The following is a 21902-nucleotide window of genomic DNA, read 5'->3' as shown; positions in this document are numbered from 1 at the left end:
CTGCACGCGCCGCGCGCCAGGCCCGCCCCTCCCCACCGCGCTGGGCCAGGCCAGCTGGCTTAGCCCTCTCCGGCCGGTTTAGGCTAGTTCCCGGGCGGCGCGCCGTTCCAGAACTTTCCGGGAAGCGCCGGGTTCTGTGTGGGTCAAGGGTCAAATCACGTCATTTCCGGGAGGGGAGGCGAGGGTAAGTACTTTCACTTCAGCCCGCGGCTTAGAAAAGCCTAGAAAAGCCTAGAAAGAGCTCCTCTTTTTTTCCGCCTACCGGTCCGCGCGTCAGTAGCCTGCGCAGAGCCCAGGAAACGAATCGTGGCGCGCGCTGGTGCGGCCGCCCCTTTTCGCGGGGAGGGGCCGGGGCCGAGGGCGAGCGCGCCTGCGCGCTGGGAGGTCTTTTTCTCGAGTTCACGTGGCAGGGGGGTCGGACTGCGGATCTTTCCTGTGCGGCGGCGGCCAGAGAGTGAGAGTACGAAGTGTTGCAACCCGAGTCATGGTGAGTCCCGCGTGGGCTGGAGGCCGGCGGGCCCGGGTTGGCCTGGGACGCACGGGGAGTCCGGACGATTCCCTTTGGGCCTGGAGGGAGGGGTAGGGGCCACTCAGAGACCCGCGCCCGCCCGAACCCTGGAGAGGCGAGGGCCCCCCCCGACCCTTTCCACCTCGGAGGGCTCTTTGCACGCGCGTGTGAGGCAGCGTGTGTGTCAGGGGGCGGGAGTCCGGACGCACGCGCGGTGGCCGACCCACGTCTCTTGCGGGACATTAGTGGGTGTGTAATCGTCTTGAAAAAAGCACGGCTCCAGGCAGAGGGACTTCAGTGTTTGCTGACAGTTTACAGAAAAATCCGACGAAGGAGAATACTTGACCTTGGGAGATACTAAGGTCCTTGAAGCTCGTCTGGCTGCTGACCAAAGGAGCAACAGTGATCCCTAACACACATAGGGAATGGGAAATTAAACTCGGAATTTAGAGCTGAACGTTCAGAGGTGTTTCCTTTGAATGAAAAATCTGAGTTTCGTCGTTATCTCTGAAAGCCATCTGTGGCCTGTTCAGAATACATTGTGTTTCAAATCTAACATTTTTCTCTCTACAGGCAGGACAGGCATTTAGAAAGTTTCTTCCCCTCTTTGACCGAGTATTAGTTGAAAGAAGTGCAGCCGAAGTTGTAACCAAAGGAGGCATTATGATTCCAGAAAAATCACAAGGAAAAGTATTGCAAGCGACGGTAGTAGCTGTTGGATCAGGCTCTAAAGGAAAGGTAAATGGAGACTGAAATGGAACTAATTTTTTATGTGAAGGAGGCGGGGGGGAAAACCGCTGGTTATTGTTAAAAGTAGCCTTTTAGGTAGCTTGTTATTTTAAAGATCAAGTCCCTAGTGGGTTCGCACCTAATCTTTCAGCAAAAATGATTGTGGAAAAAAAATCGCTTATTTTATATGATGGAGGGAGAGTTCCACAGTATTAAAATCAGACGGCATAAATTTGAACTCTTGGTCTAACCTCTAACACACTGAAATTGCTGTAATCCTTTTAATCACTTTCGGTCTTGGTTAGCATATAAAAGGAGCTTGTTGGGCTATTGTAGTCATTCTCCAATTAAGGGTTAGACCTCAGACCTCTGAAGTGTCAACTAGAATACGCAATAAATGCCCTTGGGGGTTAAATATGTTAATTGCATTGTTCCAGTTGCCTCTAAGAAAGTTCTAGCAAGGAGCTATCCTGGAGTTAGGAATAGGAAGGCTTTGGGCACTCTGCCTCAATCCCTCTCCCCAAATCTGCTTTGGAGGAACAGAAGTTGAATCTCAAAAGAAGTGTATGTTCCAAAGTCAGAAAGAAGACTCAAGTTTTTGTGTGTTGAAAAAAGTTAAACATGACCATTGTACATGTAGTTTTAAAAACTGGTTTATTTCGCATACTTGAGAGGTTATGTTAATATTTAACGATCAAAAAGCTTACAGTTAGTTTTCCCAGTATAACTCTTTGAACCTTTACACTGAAATCAGGTTTTAGTTTAAGCTACTGCATGTACATTATTTCAAAGTGTAACTCTACAGTGATATGTTTGAGTGAAGAACTATGGTTGTATGAATTATATCATTTGGCCAAAGTCCTTTTTTAACATTTGATTTGAATGAGCACAGTTAATTAATGAAAGTGTAAATATTTGGTCAACTAGATGTCTTTACTAATAAACATCTTTATTTTCTTAAGGGTGGAGAGATTCAACCAGTTAGCGTGAAAGTTGGAGATAAAGTTCTTCTCCCAGAATATGGAGGCACCAAAGTAGTTCTAGATGACAAGGTGTGTAAACTTCATAATATTAAGGAGAGGCTAAGTATTTGCTATTAGTTTTCTTAACTAACCATTTCTCTGTTTGCAGGATTATTTCTTATTTAGAGATGGTGACATTCTTGGAAAATATGTCGACTAAAATAAGTCACTATTGAAATGGCATCACGTGAAGCTGCCACTGAAGTTCTGAAATCTTTCATCATGTAAATAATTTCCGTGTTTCTTTTATAATAAAGTAATGATATTCAGTGTCTCTGAAATTTAGTTTCTCTGTATTGATTTAAACATTCCCAAATAAAAGTATATAAATGAATGCTTTATCTTTATTTAGTGATTAAAGATGGTTTTTAGGGTTCTTAGTTTATGGGGCTTTTTTTTAGAAATAACCTGCAGAGAATTCAGGGGAAACAGGTTTTCAGTTTTCAAGTTGGCTTTTTACATATATAGTTGATGCTGATACAAAGCCATAGATTTACACTTACTTAACATTTTAAGAAGGTAAAGGTAGCAACATTCTGACCTCATATATATCAAACATTTCAGTGTAGTTTGTTTATGAAATCTAGTCTCATATGTCTTATTTCTTAAGTTATATTTTGAAAAACTTAACACTTCCAGTTTTTAAAACAACACTACTACATAATTTACTTAGCAAAAAATCAAAGGCAGGGTATAATAGCTCACACTGGCTGGTGCCTTCCATATGCCAGGCATAGCTAACTTTTTAAAATTATTTTATTTTTGGCTGCATTGGTTCTTCATTGCGTGTGGGCTTTTCTCTAGTTGAGGTGAGCGGGCTACTCCTTACGGTGGCTTCTCTTGTTGTGGAGCACAGGCTCTAGGCACACGGGCTTACTTGCTCCGCTGCATGTGGGATCTTCCCGGACCAGGGCTCAAATCATGTCCCCTGCACCGGCAGGTGGATTCTTAGCCACTGCACCACCAGGGAAGTCCCCATAGCTAACTCTTAAGCATTTTCCAGGTACTGGCCTCCACTGTAGGTACTTTTCATATAGTGGATGGTTTAATCTTTTAACAGCATATGAGCCAGGTACTATTCATGTCTTGCAGATAAGTAAGGTGGGGCACAAGGGGTTAAGTAATAACCAGGGACACTGTAGGAAGTGGCAAAGCCAGTATTTGGATATAAGTAGTCCACATTCAGATGCTGTCTAAAACTTCATCCTTTATGGCCTCTGCTACTTTGTCAGCCAATTCTAAGTACTTAATACACATTTTAGTCCTGGTGATAATGACTAGGGAAAAGGGGAGGGGTTATCTAAAAGTGGCAATTGGTAGGTATCTAGTATACAATTTATTGAGTTTAACAAATAGGAAACTGACAGAACTGGATAAATAGCTTGATTTAGCTATAGCAGCCATGGAGAATTAAGATTTGAACCCAAACAATCCTACAGCAAAGTTGATTACCAACCCCTAAACATGACTGCCTTTCAGCTACCAGCTTTCTGCCTTGCAGTCAAATTTGTTGCCTAGTTTTGGTGGCTTGTAAGCTAGTCTATGATCATGTCTTTTAAAAGTTGTGTTCCATATTTTTCTTGCGGAATCAAAGTCTAGATGAAATTTTAAGTGACATGGAATAATGATCTCAACTTTTGGTCACGTCCCCATCAGTAAAGTATTACGTATGTGTATTTACATTAATGTATGTGTTAGTGCCATTTGGTATATAAGGCTTTCGTCATATTTGGGTAAAAAGATTAGAAACTCTTGGTCTTCCCTGGTGGCACAGTGGTTAAGAATCTGCCTGCCTTCCTTAAAAACTAAAAATACAATTACCATATGACCCAGCAATCCCACTACCGGGCATATACCCAGAGAAAACCATAATTCAAAAAAGAGACATGCACCCCAATATTCATTGCAGCACTATTTACAATAGTTACAACAGCCAGGTCATGGAAGCAACTTAAATGCCCATCGACAGATGAATGGATAAAGAAGATGTATGTATATACAACAGAATATTAGTCATAAAAAGGAACAAAATTGGGTCATTTGTAGAGATGTGGATGGACCTAGAGACTGTCATACAGAGTGAAATAACTCAAAAACAAATATCGTGTATTAACGCATATATGTGGAATCTAGAACAATGGTACAGATCAACTGGTCTGCAAGGCAGAAATAGAGACACAGATGTACAGAACAAACGTATGGACACCAAGGGGGGAAAGTGGGGGTGGGGGATGGGATGAATTGGGAGATTGGGATTGACATATGTACACTAATATGTATAAAATAGATAACTAATAAGAACCTGTATAAAAATTTTTTTAAGTTAAAAAAAATAATAATCCACCTGCCAGTGTAGGGGACACAGGTTCAAGCCCTGGTCCAGGAAGATCCCACATGCCACATAGCAACTAAGCCTGTGTGCCACAACTACTGAGCCTGCGTGCCATAATTACCGAAGCCCGCACGCCTAGAGTCCGTGCTCCACAATGAGAAGCCACTGCAATGAGAAGCCCGCGCACCACAACGAAGAGTAGCCCCCGCCCACCACAACCAGAGAAGAGCCCATGTGAAGCAATGAAGACCCAACGCAGCCATAAATAAATAAATAAAAAGAATCTCTATTTTTACAGAACCCAAGTGGCTCATCAATTTCCTGCTGTGCCCCAGGCACAGCTAATGTGCTTTGAAGGTCATAACGTTGTAAGCACAGATTTCCCTCTGATTTACCAATGACAAAACTGACGGAGGGGAAGAGGAAACTTGTTCAAGGCCATGTAGCTGGTAAATTGCAATTAGGAATCCAGTCAAAGTCTACGGCTTCCCCATTATTACTGATTTTTTTTCCCAAGACCCAAGCTAATAAGTTTTGAGATCTAAGACGAGTTTCCAAACCTTGGTTCATCCTTCGAATTACCTGCTATACTTAAAATTTCAGGGCTCCTTCCATAACCTACTAAACCAGAAGGACGGGAGAATTCTTTTTGTACCACGGAAATTGTCCTCGTCTAGCAGAACTGCTAAAGAAATAACTTTAGATTGTGAGATTATATTGGGAATTAATAGGGAAAAGAATTTTGGCATGAGAAATTTGGGCCAAAAATATGGGTATTGGGGGTGTGGACCCATGTGTTTTAGAAAAGCATGTTGGGACTTCCCTGGTGGCTCAGTGGTTAAGAATCCACCTGCCAATGCAGGGAACACGGGTTCGATCCCTGGTCCGGGAAGATCTCACATGCCGTGGAGCAACTAAGCCCGTGCGCCACAACTACTGAGCCTGCGCTCTAGAGGCTGCGTGCCACAACTACTGAGCCCATGTGCCACAACTACCAAAGCCCACGTGCCTAGAGCCCATGCTCCGCAACAAGAGAAGCCACCGCAATGAGAATTCCACACACTGCAACGAAGAGCAGCCCCCCCGCCCGCCACAAACAGAGAAAGCCTGGGCGCAGCAATGAAGACCCAATGCAGCCAAAAATAAATTAAAAAAAAAAAAAGCATGTTGTCATTTACCTTTTGTTCAACAGGAAAATATCAATTGTAAGGAGAACGGTAAAACAGGTAAAATTCTGACTGGAGTTTTCATAACATTACCATTTTTGACCTCTTGCCAGGCACTGTTCTAGGCACTTAACATATAATATTGCTTACCTGTGTACTCATAGCAACTCTGTGAGGCAGATGTTCTTTGCCTCATAGGTGAAGGATGCAGAGAGAGGTAGAGTAACTTGCTCAAGGTGACATATATTTTAAGTCATAGGCTGGAATTGAACTCAGGTTTGTCTGACTTCAAAGTCTGCCTTCCACAATTCTATACAAAAACAAATGAAAAATTGAGAATAAAATTAAAGTTACCAGGGAGCTATTCTGTTGTGAAAGTATTACCATTATCAAGATAATGATTTTTTCCCCTCTATTGCTCCAGAAACTGTATGCTTTACAAAATTTCTTATTTTTAAAAATTGGGATTACAAAAATTTTTTTCATTTTTATTGTGGTAAGAACACTTAGCATGAGATATACCTTAACAGATTTTTAAGTGTACATCATAATATTGTTAACTATAGGCACAATGTTGTACAGTAGATCTCTAGAACTTCTGCATCTTACTTAACTGAAACTTTATGCCTGTTGATTAGCAACTCCCCATTTCCCCCTCCCCCTAGTCCCTGGCAACCACCATTCTACTCTCTGCTTATATGAGTTTGACTATTTTAGATACTTCACATAAGTGGAATGCAGTATTTTGTCCTTCTATGATTGGCATATTTGACTTAATGTCCTCAAGGTTCATTCCATGTTGTCAAATGTTGCAGAATTGCCTTCTTCTTTAAGGCTGAATAATATTCCAATGTATGTATATACTACATTTTCTCTATTCATTCATCCAGCAGATGGACATTTAGGCTTCCACATCTTGGCTGTTGTAAATAGTGCTACAGTTAACATGGAAGTGCTAATATCTCTTTGAGATTCTGATTTCAATTCTTTCAGATAAATACTCAGAAGTGGGATTCCTGAATAGAAGTCGGGTAGTTCTATTTTTAACTTTTTGAGGATCCTCTACACTGTTTCCCGTAGTGGCCACACCATTCCGCTTTCCCACCAACATGGATCATAAGGTTTTATATAATAGAGGTGTGAACTTGTCACATTTGTTTCCTAATTTGATGTGCAGGTTTGTTTCTAGCTAGTCAAATCTCATTCTTCTAGTACATTTTTTCTTTTGGAAATATAAGTAATTAATTGATCCATAATTTTAGTATATAGTATATGTGTCTGACTGTTTTTTTAACCAATGATTATCTTGTCTCAACTTTATTGGATTATCCATTCTTCCCCACCACCACTGCCCTGCCCCCAAATTTGAAATGTCACCTTTATCATACATTAAAGTTTTAAATAAACATATTCCTGGATTTTATAGTCTGTTTCATTGATCTCTCTTTTCCATCACAGCGTTTTCAATATAAATATAAACTATTATATTTAAGTTTGATATCTGATACAGCAATTTACTCTCAACAATACTTACCTAGCTGTGAGTATTTTTAAGCTTCTCAGCAAGGACTGCCAGATTGTTCTCTAGCATGATACTAAGACATGCCTCATCTAGAAAGCTAATTGCTATTTTCTCTGCACCCACACAAAAATGGAGCTTTGAGCTTTTTATTTATTTATGTGAAGACTATTTAAATGTTTTCTTTACCCTTAAGCAATCTGTATGGGAGAGCTCATTAAAACCTAGGCTCTGGATCCCGTGTTGCTTACATACTAGTTAAGTGACATTTGACAAATCATCTAACCCCTCTTAGTTTAAGAATTAACTGTAAAAGGAGGGCACAAGATGTCCCTTAACATTTTGAGTCAAGCCTGTTATTTTTTTTCCTTAAACTTTAATTTTTTTTAAACTAGATAATATGTATGTAAGACTCCTTCCCATCTCTGTGCCCTAGCCACAAAGTTCCATTCCTGGAAGCACTAGTGCTACAGTTTATATTCTTCCTGTCAGGGGTGTTTTATGTATACATATGTATATGTGTGTGTATAAACATATGTATCTTGTGCATATGAAGTATATATATATATTCATTTTCCTTTTAAAAAATAAAATATTCCATACACACCATTTGGCACCTTGGGTTTTTTTGTATTAACAATTTGTCTTTGGAATTAATCTATAAACTACATAAAAGTTTCATTCTCTTTATAGCTGTATGATGTTTCATTATTTGGATGAACCAAACTTTATTTAAGCATTTCCTACTGATGGACATTTAAATTCTAAACTTATGCTATTAGAAACACTTCTGCAATAAATAAAATTTCTGCATAAATTTCATATCTGTAAGATAAATTGCTAGGCACGTAATTGCTATGTCAAAGGGTATGTGGACTCGAATCATATATGTGTATACACACACACACACACACACACACACACACACAACCCCTTCAAGTTGCCCTTCACAGAAGTTTTATCAATTAATAGTCCTACCAGCAATGTATGAGACTGCTGATTTCTCCCCACTCTCAATAATACAGGATGTTATAAAGTTTATGTTTTGTCAAACTGATCATTTTAATTTATCATGATGGATGATGGTGAGGATCTCATGTGTTTAAGAGCCATCCCTATTTCCTTTACTGTTAACTGACAGTCCCTATTGACTGTTAATATCTTCTGCTCATTTTTCTACTGGGTGACTGGCCTTTTATGATTTGATATCTTTATCTATCAGGGGAATTGTTTCTTTTTGACAAAATTTTTTCCTCCAGTTTATCAATTTGGCTTTGATTTTGGTTATGCTGTGAATTTGCAGGAAGTCATTTTGGTATAGTTGAATAAATAATTGTTTTCCACTATAGCTTCTGGTTATTATTTCAAACTCTGAAAAGTCTTCTCCGATATAAGTTTCTTCCATTGGTTTCTTTAGGTATTTTTATAGTTTTTGGTTTTATAGTTTATGGGGTTTTTTTTTTCAATCTTGGCTTATATGGAGATTTTCCTGTTATAAGAGATAAGGAATGGATCCAACACCTCTTTCTTCTTACAGATTAAGCCTAGTTCTTTAAGACATGTTAAAATTTAGCCAAACTCTTACAAAATGCTCTTTCAGTCTCATTTAGCCTGCAGACTTGACTTGGAAAAAACATCAATGGGTACTTACTTATCTGGCTTGTCATTTCAAAAGGTCGGTTTATTATAGTATTTTTAAGTAATTCATTGTTTTTTTGAACATGTGTCAGGCACTGTCTTAGGCACTGGAGATAAAGGGATGAATAAAATGGGGGAGGCAGAAGTAAACAACTAAAGTAATAGCATAATTTTAGATAGTGATTGCTGTCATCTAGAAAATAAAGGTAGGGACTTCCCTGGTGGTCCAGTGGCTAAGACTCTGAGCTACCAATGCAGGGGTCCAGGTTCAATCCCTGGGCAGAGAACTAGATCCCACATGCCACAACTAAGAGTTCGCATGCTGCAACTAAAGATCCTGCACACGGCAACTAAGACCCAGCGCAGCCAAATAAATGCATAAGTATTAAGAAAAAAAAAGAGAAAATAAAGGTAGAAAATGTCGTTAACTTCAGGAATGACATGAGGTCCCCTGTTAAAAAGAGGAAATGATAATAGTCTGTTGTGGCTTGTCTCTTCTCCTCACATCTTCCTGAAAATTCAGGAACTACTGTATTAGTTATCTATTGCTGCATAACAAATCACCCCAAACTTAGTGGCTTAAAACAACAATGAACATCTCACACAGTATCTGTACGTCGGAAATTTGGGAGCAGCTTGTTTGGGTGGTCCTAGTTTGGGGTCTTTCATGAGGCTGCCATCATCCAAAGGCTTGACTGGAGCTGGAAGTTACACTTCCAAGATGGTCACTTATGCTGGCAAGTCGAGGCTTGCTTTTGGTGGGAGCTTCAGTTCCACACCATGCAGATCCCTCATAGGCTACTTGAGGGTCCTCACACATGACAGCTTTCTCACCCAGGGCAGGTGAGCTAACAGAGCAAGGCAGAAGCCACAATGTCTTTTATCACCTAACATCAGGAGTCACACAACATCATTTTCACAGAATCTATTGGTTAAACAGGTCAGCCCTACTCAGCGTGAGAGAGAACCACACAAAGGTGTAAATACCAAGAGATAATAATCACTGGGGGCCATCTTGGTAGCTGGCTACCACAATCACTAATTGGTCAAATATTCTAGAGAGAAAAACGAAGTGCAGTGGGAGTTCAGTCTCTCACTCATTTGTAGTCAAAGTTGTCTAAGTTTGAACTTTATAAATTAAAAAAATTTTGTCTATAACAATTTTTATAAAGAGAAATTAATTTTCAAATAATACGTTGAAAATGTATAAAGCTACATATACAACTAATTTGTTCAGCTATGAACATACATCTCCATACTTCACTGCTGCTTCACCTTTACTTGGTCCACAATGAAATCTCCTGCAACTCCACAGATAAATGCTACTTTATGGCACATTTCAAATACTTCATGCATCATTCACTGCATCAGCTTTGCTCTTAGGCTGGCTTCCTTCAAGCCAAGATGGTTGATGCAGCCTCAGATTTAACAAGGTTCAGTGGCAGAAAAAAGGGACCATCTATTTTAGTATCTCGTCAAGATTAAGAAAACCCTTCCCTAAAATGCTCCATCAGGTATCTTTTCATATCTCTTCAGGCTAAAATGGAGTCACATGCTCACCCTTTAACTAAACATTGGCTTAGGCCAATGAGGATTTATCCCGCAGCTAGAGATGGGTTTACCTTTCTCTGCTCAAATTCGGAGAGATGGATACTGAGCAAGATCAAAGTCTGTTTGCAAAGAACATGAGTGAACGGGTATGGATAGCAAGTAGGCAACCATCAGGGGCTGCTTAACACTTAAGACATGTTGCTTTGTAGTATAGTAATTTACATATCCTCCTTTTCCATTCATTTTTAAGCTTTTTGAGGATAGATTATACATCTTATTCATGTTTCTCAGCACTTGCTCAGTGCCTTACACACAATGGGCATTCACTATTTTACTTGGATTTTAAAACTCCCCAAAGAGATGGTTTTGAACTTACTTATGATTCTTTGGATTTACAAAATATTTTCTTCTAAAACTTTAAGAGACTTCCAGGAGTATTTAGTTTTATACTTTCATACTCTATGAGGCAGAAGGAATGAACTGCTGTGCACTAGTTTCATTACCAAAAAAAAAAAACCCCAAAAAAACACAACCCTTTTATCTGATATTGTTCAAAGTCTTACAGTCAACAAGCAAGAGAATTTAGATTTCTTGAATCTCAGCCCAAAGTTATTTTCATTTGTCCATATTGCCTTTAAAAAGACTACTCCTTCTTTAACCAAAATATTCAAGTAACCCATTATTACATGTAACTGTTATGGTACTGATCATGCTTTTTTTTCTTCTTCTTCTTCCCCCATCCCCTAAATTAATTGTGGTTACAAAACTGTTTTTGCTTGGAGGTCATAATCTGCAGACTGATAGAGGAACTAAAATGTGAAGGTTATGAGCTAGAAACATTTCAACCATAAAGAAAAAGGTTCTTCCTGTGAACAAGGCCAGAATTGACATCACAATGTAACTTGATTAGACTTTTCAAAGAGATGAATACGTATTTTGTTCCTTAATTTAACACCTACTTATTCACTTTTTTTGTTCTTTTCAGATGGGCTGAAAGAGTATTCCTTAAGTATTACTAAATCTGGACTTAAGAGAACATTAAGATGAGCCCCTTCAACTATAGGTAACTGATACTTACAGCTCGGGGACTACCACACAATCTGGGAAATTTTAACTGAATCCTTGGAGTAAATGAGGTGAGGTTGTCCACAGACCTAAAGACTCTGTTCTCTACAGACCCACCCTTATCTCTCTTAGGGAGGCAATATTTAGGTGCCGCTTGCCTTAGATTCTCACTGTATTTAGTAAGAGAATTGGTGATTTGCACGGCTGTCTCCATTGCTAGACTCTAGGCAACTTATGGTTAAGGATGCTGCCTTTTCATACTTTTACCTCAGTGCCAAACACGTACTGGGGCTTAATAAATACTTGGTGAATGAATAAATTTTTTGCTGTCTATGAGGTAGTGATGGAATTGTCCTTGCTCTTGAAAAGTTACCAGTCTCGGGGCTTCCCTGGTGGCACAGTGGTTAAGAATCCTCCTGCCAATGCTGGGGACACGGGTTCAAGCCCTGGTCTGCGAAGATCCCACATGCCGCGGAGCAACCAAGCCGGTGCGCCACAACTACTGAGCCTGCGAGCCACAAATGCTGAGCCCGGGTGCCACAACTACTGAAGCCCGCGCACCCAGAGCCCGTGCTCCGCAACAAGAGAAGCCACTGCAATGAGAAGCCCGCGCACCACAACAAAGAGTAGCCTCTGCTCGCTGCAACTAGAGAAAGCCCGAGCACAGCAATGAAGACCAAATGCAGACCAAAAAAAAAAAAAAGTTACCAGTCTCTACATCTTCCCGATAGAAAGAATCTTACTCACAGGCAAACAGACTTCCCGTTGTTAAATGCTTTTGAACAAAATTCCAAGTCATGAGTTATTCAGCTTTGCACTCACTCATTTTAACCAACCTCTCCTCCACTCCTCCCTTCCATCTTTGGAGCCTCTGCTACACCTCTCAGCATTCTCAATACACCTTTATGTGTACTTGATGGGATACCTGATGTTTTCCTCTCTTGGAAATCACCCTACTGTATATACACTGTTTACTCTTTTAACTGTCTTCGCATCTGGTAACCTATGGCCTCCCTCATCCCAGATCAAAGATTTAAGGTTTCCAAGCAGGAACAAAAAAAAAGTTTGCCAATGCTACTGTGACTTCATGACTTAAGAGAACACTTAAAACTTGCAACAAAGGAAATCTGAAATCCTGTAAGATGCACAACTCCCACTGTCTATCAAGGGGCATTCATTTTCTCCTCCTGCTTCTGACTTGCAAAATTTACAAGCTAATTTTGTTTGCTTGACACACAATACCAGATGTCCACTCTATCTCAGATAATTGGCATCTGGGTCTCTCATCTACACAAACTTGTTACTGAAAAGCCCTTGGTTTTGAAGTTAGTGGATAGCGGAAATATCATTTCACACTCTAAGCCCGAGTCTGATTTGAAATTGGGTCGATTTCATGCAGGGTCTGTGGAATTCTCCCAGACTGCTGGCCTGTTTCCCACTTTGCACGCCTAGGCAGATTTCGGGACAGAATTACGCTTTTCTAGGTATTTGCTTGCACAAGGGTTTACTGAAACGGTCGCCATTGTGCAAGCTCTGTCCTCCCAACGTTAACCAACGTTGAAGTTAAGCCCAAGCAGATGCACCAACGCGTTACGCCGAACTTGCACATTCCCGCAGCGGCTCTCTGCGCTGGCCTGCGAACTCCCTCGTAGCCACTCCCGGCCTCCGTGGCGGGGGTCTTTCCCTCCCGCCACATTGCCGCCAGTGAGTCTTCGAGCATTCCTTCGCCAGTCCCCCTCCCTCCGCCCGCCGGCCCTTTCCCGGCCTCCTTGGGTTCCTCCCAACCTGCCCCGCGCAGGCTGCGGCTGCGCCGTCAACCGTCGCCCCTCCCCCTCTCCCGGACCGAGAGCGCCGCTCCGCCCCGCCCCCCGCGCAGGCAGCCGTCCCCTACATCCGGGTACCGACTCCAGCCGCCCAGACTCTGGCACTATGGTCATGGCGGAGGGGACGGCAGTGCTGAGGCGGAACAGGCCGGGCACCAAGGCTCAGGTACTATCTCTGCACCTGTGGTGGAGGGGAGTGGGGACTCTTGGTGCCGAGCTGCGCCGCACCTGGAAGGTGGATGCCTCTGCGAGGAGGTTGGGCCGGGGCGACAGGCGGGCGGGCAGGGGCACTGGTGCCCGGCCTGCTCTTCCGGAGCCTCAGCCCCTCGGTTTGGCCGAGACGGCGGCGGCCCGCGAGGCCTGCAGAGCTCCGATTGGACGGTGGGCGTGAGGGGCGCGTGGGGGCCGCCGAGGCCCGGGGCTGGGAGCCTGTCAGCAGTGACTGCTTGTTCTCGCTTCTCCCCTGATCCCCAGTGACCAGCTTCGGGGAGGGGCGCGGCCGGCCGGGTGGAGACCCCTGGGGTTCCGTGAGGGTCGGAGCTGCCAGGGTGGGAGGGGTGTAAACAACAGCCTACCTCGTCCTACCTGGCCTGTGACGTGCCCGACTTCTGCCATCCAGCTTGTCTAGCCGGATCCGGGAGTCGATAATTTACTTTATCCTCCTCCTCCTGCTGTTTGCCTTTGACCACTTCTCTCCGTAGCTGTTCTCTGGTCCAGCAAGTTTTCATCATCAGGCTGGGACTTGTTAGATGCCATTCCTTGTGAATTTCCTTGTTACTATATGTGAAGCATAGGGAATGAACTTATTATAATTTTATCACCTTTTACTAGGGCAGTACTTGGGGTGAATTGGTGCTTATTTCATTATTGATTCTTGGGATTTGCCAAAGACGGGATGCTTCACATTCTTAAAAAAATCAAATAGACCTCATCTGATTAATCTGCCAGGTAAAATGCCTTGCGATTGAGTACAGACTCCAAAATCGGAAGAGATGTGTTAAAAATGTAATTTTAAAGAATAAGAGACGGAGGGGGAGGAAACCAGAAACAACCGTAGAGCTATGACAGTATGCCAGAGAATACATTTTAATATCTTGCACAGAATTTTGGAAAGGGAGTTCTTTCAAAGGGAACTTTTAGATCCAGACAGCTTCCTAGATGCATGTTACAGAAAAGGAAACTGAAGCCCAGAGATTAGGCTGCATTTGCTCAAGGTTGCACAGTCTCCAGATTCGATTCTTAGTTCATTAGTGACCTTTTCTTTTTAACAAGTTGCTTCTAGTACTGAATTTTAGAGTTTAGTTGGGAAGCCTTTTTTTATAGAGTCACATGTGTCAGTTCTACTGGCAATTTTGTGGTCATACTACTTGGAATTTATATATTATTTATGCTTTTACTGTTTCTAAAGTTTCTTTATAAATGATCTTTTTTCAGATACCTTTAATTCTTTTTCTGTGGCAGCATTATTTCTGATTCTTTTAAGTGATCAACTTTTATGTTTTTAAATTCAGAAATGGACTTTTGTACTCACATTCTGAGAATCATCCATTTTTACTTATTCAAAAGTTCTTAATTTTGAAAGGTTAGAGAATCATAGATTTTAACTCAATATTGTAACACACCTGTTTGCTGTGTTGTTATGAGTAAGTCACCTATAAGAAAACTCCTTTGCTTTTTTTCCAGATTGTCATAGATCAAGGTTGTTAAATAAAATGTATTAGAAAAGGTTAAGATTTAAAAAAAAAAAAGGACTACTTAAGCAGCATTCTGTCATATCCCTTGTCTATCACACTGATTTCCTTCAGTGAAAGGGGTCTATTCTAAAATGATTTATTTAGAACTATAATAGAGTAGGTAGAGTATCTTCCTCCTTTTTTTTTTTTAATTGGTTAGATTGGGTTATAAGCACAAAGTTGGTTTTCAGTAAACGTTTAACTGAATTAGATGAGAATGTTCATTAGGCTGGATTTTTGGCTCCTTTTTAAAAAATATTTATTTGTTTATTTATTTGGTTGTGCCAGGTGTTAGTTGTGGCAGGCAAGCTCCTTAGTTGCGGCTCGCTGGCTCCTTAGTTGTGGCATGTGAATTCTTATTACAGCATGCATGTGGGATCTAGTTCCCTGACCAGGGATTGAACCCAGGCCCCCTGCACTGGGAGCACGGAGTCTTAACCAGTGTGCCACCAGGGAAGTCCCTTGGCTCCTCTTTTAGGTGTTTAAAGTATATCACAGTTATGATGAGGCAAAGCATTTAATTTCCAATTAACTTTTTTACATCTTTTCTGTGTACCACTATATGTGTTTTCTAATATTTTAAAAACAAAATATTCTACAAACTATCTTTTCTTTTTTTTTTAAACGAAAAAATAAGCAAAGCATATTGATAGAAACATTTTTCACTACAAATCAGAAAGGAAGAATTTAAAAACTACTTTCTGGTGATATGTAGATGATGTCTAGGAAAAGACATCCTAGAACAATTTCCAGAAAGTTGTTTTTATTTCTTGACATTTTAAAATAAAGTTCATTTTCATTCAGATAAGGCAACTATTAAAAAAAAGATATGAAATGCTTAAGGCACTTAAAAAGGTATACCATACCCATCACTTACTCTCAGAACTAGGACATTACTAATATAGTTAAATCCCTCTGTATCACATTCTTCTGTCTTCTGCCCACTTCCAGCCAGTAATGGTGATTATCATTCCTTTTTCTTCCTTTATACTTTTATTATATATGCATTATATTCATAAGTATGTTTTGCACTTTCTTAAACTTTTATTCATGTGGTATCATGCACTGTATTCTGCAGTTTGCTCCAGTTTTTGCTCATGGCCTTTGGAGACTTAATCCATGTCGATCGATACAGGGTTATGGATTGTTGGTTTACTACTACCTTTTCTCGGACATTTACTGAGTACCTACAATGCGTTGGACGTTGCGCACCTACAAGGGATATATTTCAGCAGTCCAATGGAAAGGTTCTTAACCACTTAGGGGAACGTCTATGAACTGCACTATGTATAGAAAAATTCAGAACCAGTGCAAAGTGATCCGCAGAAATATTCCCTTTAAGAGAAGGTTGTTCTGTTTAGATGACTACTTTTTGATGGAGCTCATATTTTGATTTAGAAATTTAAAACACCATTTGGAATTGGAATTATAATTTATAATGTCTGTCTTAAATAATATTTATGGAGTAGTAACTACTACTAACTCTAGCTATTCTCTTTGGGTAAAAACTGATTCAGTTTTTTACTGCCTGGAGATTTTTTTTTTTCAGTATAACATTTAGAAAAATATTTATCATAAACAAAAAAGTGATAGGCTTATCAATTAAGTAATACATGAGAGGTTTATGGGAGCCATATTTGAGGGATTTGTGACTGAAAAAAGTATAGCTTATAGTTCAATTAAATAAAATCTTGGTGTTCATTTAAAACATTGAATAAAATTCCTTTAACTTATTCACTAATAATCACATTGTTTACCGTATGAGGGCTTTTCTTCTCTGGTATAGCTTCGGATCTTTATTAAGAATTGAAGTTAATCATAATAGTATTGCATCTTCTTTGTGACTTTGTACATACTTTAATCATGAAATTTTTTTTATAGGATTTCTATAATTGGCCTGATGAATCCTTTGATGAAATGGACAGTACACTAGCTGTTCAGCAGGTAATAACAATAGTTACTTTTGCAACTCTAATAACCTAAGCATTTTATTTCCTTTGGCATAGTTAAATATTCCTGTAACTTTTAGCACAAACCAGAGTCCATGGAATTAATGGGACACCTGTTTGAAGCTTTTATCAAACCTCATTTTAAGATGGCATATTAGGGCTTTCCTGGTGGCACAGGGGTTAAGAATCTGCCTGCCAATGCAGGGGACACGGGTTCAAGCCCTGGTCCGGGAAGATCCCACATGCCACAGAGCAACTAATCCCTTGCGCCGCAACTACTGAGCCTGCACTCTACAGCCCGTGAGCCACAACTACTGAAGCCCACATGCCTAGAGCCAGTGCCCCACAACACGAGAAGCCACTGCAATGAGAAGCCTGTGCACTGCATCAAAGAGTAGCCCCCGCTCACTGCAACTAGAGGAAGCCTGTGCACAGCAATGAAGACCCAACACAGCCATAAATAAATAAATAAATTTATTAAAAAAAAAAAAGAATGTATTGTTTGATCAGCAAATATTTAATGGGCTAGCAAAGAGATAGGCCTTGTGGAGGATACAGAAATATAAACTTGGAGCTCTATGCCTGGAAATTGGCAAAAATTAAGAGGAAAAATGTGCACATATTTTCCCCTTTAAAAGTAGAGTTTTGTCCTGATACTTCGCTGAATTTATTAGTCCTAACAATTTTTTTGTGGAATCTTTTGGGTTTTCTACATATGGGATTATTTCATGTGCAAACAACTAAATTTACTTCTTTTCCAGTCTGGATGCCTTTTATTTCTTTTTCTTGCCTAATTGCTCTGGCTGGAATTTGCAGTAGTATTTTGAATAGACATGGCAACAACAGGCATCCTTATCTTGTGCCTGATCTTAGCAGAAGGCTTTCGGTCTTCCACGTTGAGCATGATGTTTGCTGTAGGTTTTTCATATTTGGCCTTTATTATGTTGAGTTAGTTTCTTCTTATTTCTGGTTTGTCGAGTGTTTTTATCATAAAAAGGTGTTGAATTTTGTCAAATGCTTTTTCTGCACCAATTGAGATAATTGTGTATTTTTTTCCTTCATTCTATTAACATGGTGTATTATATTGATCAATTTTTGTATGTTGAACCATCCTTGCATTCTAGGAATAAATCCCATTTGATCATGGTGTATAATTTTAATTTGCTGATGAATTTGGTTTGCTAGGATTTTTGCATCAGTGTTCATAAGGGATATTGGTTTCTAGTTTTCTTAAGAGTATCTTTGTCTGGCTTTGGTATTAAGAATGCTGCTCTAGTGGAGTTAGGAAGTATGCCCTTCTCTTCAACTTTTTGGAAGAGTTTGAGAAGGATTGATGTTAGTTCTTTAAATATTTAGTAAAATTCACCAGTGAAGCCGTCAGGTCCAGGGCTTTTCTTTGGTTGCACAACATTGTGAATGCAAGTAAGCCACAGAACCGTACACTTAAAAATGGTTAAAATGACTAACCTTTCCACATTGAATGGTTTTGGTACCCTTGTCAAAAATCATTGGACTGTATATGTGAGGGTTTATTTCTAGTTCCTCTGTTCAGTTCCATTGGTTTATATGTGTATCCTTATGTCAGTACCACACTGTTTTGTTGTTGTTTTTTGGCCGCACAGCGTGGGGGAATCTTACTTCCCCAAACCAGGAATTGAACCCGTGCCCCCTGCAGTGGAAGCTCAGAGTCCTAACCACTGGACCACCAGCGAATTCCCAGTACCACACTATATCGACTTCTATAGCTTTGTAGTAAGTCTTGAAATTGGTAGGCCTGCATCCTCTAACTTATGTTTTCTTCTTCTTTTTTTTTTAATTTATTTATTTTTGGCTGCGTTGGGTCTTTGTTGTTGGGCGTGGGCTTTCTCTAGATGCGGTGAGTGGGGACTACTCTTCCTTGCAGTGCACAGGCTTCTCATTGCAGTGGCTTCTCTTCTTGCAGAGCACAGGCTCTAGGTGCGCAGGCTTCGGTAGTTGTAGCTCCCTGGTTCTAGAGTGCAGGCTCAGTAGTTGTGGAGCACGGACTTAGTTGCTCCATGACATTTGGGATCTTCCCGGACCAGGGATTGAACCCTTGTCCCCTGCATTGGCAGGCCAATTCTCAACCACTGCGCCACCAGGGAAGCCCCCAACTATGTTTTCTTTTCAAGATTATTTTGGCTATTTGGTGCCCCTTGCAATTGCATATAAATGTGAGAATCAGCTTTTCCATTTCTACAAAAAAGACTTGAAATTTTGATAGAGATTGCACAGAATCTGTAGATTGCTTTAGGTTATGCAAATTTTGAAGTTTTCAGTATGCAAGTATTTAATCTCCTGATTTAAACTTATTCCTAGGTATTTTATTCTTTCAGATACTGTTGTAGATGGAGTTGCTTTCTTTTTTTTCTAATTTTTATTATCTTTTTTTTTTTTTTTTTTTTTGCGGTACATGGGCCTCTCACTGTTGTGGTCTCTCCCGTTGCGGAGCACAGGCTCCGGACGCGCAGGCCCAGTGGCCATGGCCCACGGGCCCAGCTGCTCCGCGGCATGCGGGATCCTCCCACACCAGGGCACAAACCCGCGTCGCCTGCGTCGGCAGGTGGACTCTCAACCACTGCACCACCAGGGAAGCCCTATTAACATTTTTTATTGAAATAGAGTTGATTTACAATGTTTCAGGTGTACAGCGAGGTAATTTAGTTATATATAGATGTAGATATATCAATATATAGGAGTTCCTTTCTTAATTTTCTTTTTCAATTGTTCAGTGAAGGTGTATAGAAACAACTGATTTTTGTATTTTGATCTTGTATCCTGCTACTTCACTGAATTCATTTCTTAGCTTTATGAGCTCTCCTGTGGCTTCTTTGGGATTTCTCTATATAGGATCATGTCATCTGTGCCTTTTACTCATTTATTTACTGTCTAATTGTTCTCGCTGGAATTTAAGTACAGTATTGAATAGCAGTGGTGAAAACAAGCATCCTTGTCTCATTTATGGGTTTTTTTGGGGGGGGGGGGCCGTGCTGTGTGGCTTGCAGGATCTTAGTTCCCCGACCAAGGATTGAACCCAGGCCGTTGGCAGTGAAAGCACAGAGTCCTAACCATTGGACCATCAGAGAATTCCCTTATTTCTGATTTTAGAGGGAAACCTTTCAGTCTTTCACCATTGAGTATGAGTAACATCATACCTGTGGGTTTTTCAAAATGCCCTTCGTCATATTGAGGAAGTTCTCTCATATACCTAGTTTCCTGTGTTTTTGTCGTGAAGGGTGTTGGATTTTGTCAGATGACTTTTCTGCATTAATTGAGATGCTTGGTGTGTTTTTTCCTCTGTATATTAATGTAGTGTATTACATTGGTTATTTTTTTTTTTAATGTTGAACTACCTTTCATTCCTTGCAGCTTTCTTTTGATTCGTGTTTGTATGGTATATATTTTTCTCCGTCCTTTTACTTTTAACCTACTTATATCATTATATTTGAAGTAAGTTTCTTATAAACAGTATAGTTGGGTCATATTTCTTTGTTCTTTCTGACAATCCTTGTCTTTTAACTGGTATATTTAGGCCATTTAATGTGAATATGGTTATTGATAGATATGTTTAGATTTAGAATTACCATTTTATTACTTGTTTTTAGTTTCCTCTTTTTTTTCTGTTTCCTTTTTCTGCCTTTTTAAGGGTTATTTGAGCATTTTTAGTATTCTATTTTAATTTATTCTAATTTTGATTGTATCTCATATAATTTTTTTGATGATTGCTCTAGAGATTACTAAGTTCATGCTTAACTTTTCAGTCTATTTCGAGTCAATATTTTACTGCTTCAGTTGAAATGTAGAAACTATCATCATTTGGACCATTTTACTCTCCTCCTTTATGCTTTAGTTATCTATATTACATCTATATACATTGAAAACCCCACCAGACAATATTATATTTTTTGCTTTCATCTGCCAAACATATTTTAAAGATCAAGAGAAGAATGGTCTAATATATGTTTATACCCAGATATTAATATAATTGCTGTTGCTCCTGATAGTCTAAGTTTCTTTCTGGTATTATTTTTTTCCTTCTAACTGAAGAACTTCTTTAGCAGTTCTTTTAGAGCCATCTGCTGACTAGGAATTCTCCTTAGCTTCCTTTTTTTTTTAAATTTAATTTTATTTATTTTTTTATACAGCAGCTTCTTATTAGTTATCTGTTTTATACATATTATTGTTATATGTCAATCCCAATCTCACAATTCATCCCACCACAATGACCCCACCTGCCACTTTCCCCCCTTGGTGTCCATACGTTTGTTCTCTGCATCTGTGTCTCTGTTTCTGCCCTGCATACCGGTTCATCTGTACCATTTTTCTAGGTTCCACATATATGCGTTAATATACGACATTTGTTTTTCTCTTTCTGACTTACTTCATTCTGTATGACAGTCTCTAGATCCATCCACATCTCTACAAATGACCAAATTTCATTCCCTTTTATGGCTGAGTAATATTCCATTGTATATATGTACCACATCTTCTTTATCCATTCATCTGTTGATGGGCATTGAGGTTCCTTCCATGACCTGGCTATTGTAAATAGTGCTGCAATGAACATTGGGGTGCATGTATCTTTGAATTATGGTTTTCTCTGGGTGCATGCCCAGTAGTGGGATTGTTGGATCATATGATAATTCTGTTTTTAGTTTTTTAAGGAACCTGCATACTGTTCTCCATAGTGGCTGTATCAATTTACATTCCCACCAGCAGTGCAAGAGGGTTCTCTTTTCTCCACACCCTCTGCAGCATTTACTGTTTGTCGATTTTCTGATGATGCCCATTCTAACTGGTGTGAGGTGATACCTCATTGTAGTTTTGATTTGCATTTCTCTAATGATTA

The 21902-nt window shown here is 40.0% G+C and overlaps 1 protein-coding gene across 3 annotated transcripts in view; it reads left to right on the top strand.

The window, feature by feature from the left end:
• The first annotated feature begins 298 nt into the window (after positions 1 to 298).
• Positions 299 to 21902, top strand: part of LOC307057109 (MOB-like protein phocein) — a 37980-nt gene continuing 16376 nt past the window's right edge. The window contains exons 1-4 of one of the 3 annotated variants that reach the window (XM_079710142.1): positions 299 to 487; positions 1082 to 1246; positions 2200 to 2289; positions 2369 to 2540. In XM_079710142.1, the coding sequence (XP_079566268.1) occupies positions 485 to 487; positions 1082 to 1246; positions 2200 to 2289; positions 2369 to 2419 (309 nt within the window). In that variant the 5' untranslated portion in view covers positions 299 to 484 and the 3' untranslated portion in view covers positions 2420 to 2540. Of the gene's footprint in view, positions 488 to 1081; positions 1247 to 2199; positions 2290 to 2368; positions 2541 to 13417; positions 13520 to 16967; positions 17031 to 21902 lie in introns of those variants that run through there. The other 2 variants (XM_079710143.1, XM_079710141.1) reach the window with 2 other exon arrangements.

Source organism: Hyperoodon ampullatus (assembly GCF_949752795.1).
Source record: "Hyperoodon ampullatus genome assembly, chromosome: 8".
In the NCBI taxonomy this organism is placed as follows: Eukaryota; Metazoa; Chordata; class Mammalia; order Artiodactyla; family Ziphiidae; genus Hyperoodon; species Hyperoodon ampullatus.
The sequence above is the reverse complement of the archived record's forward strand: the minus strand, read 5'-3'. Positions and strand labels throughout refer to the sequence as shown.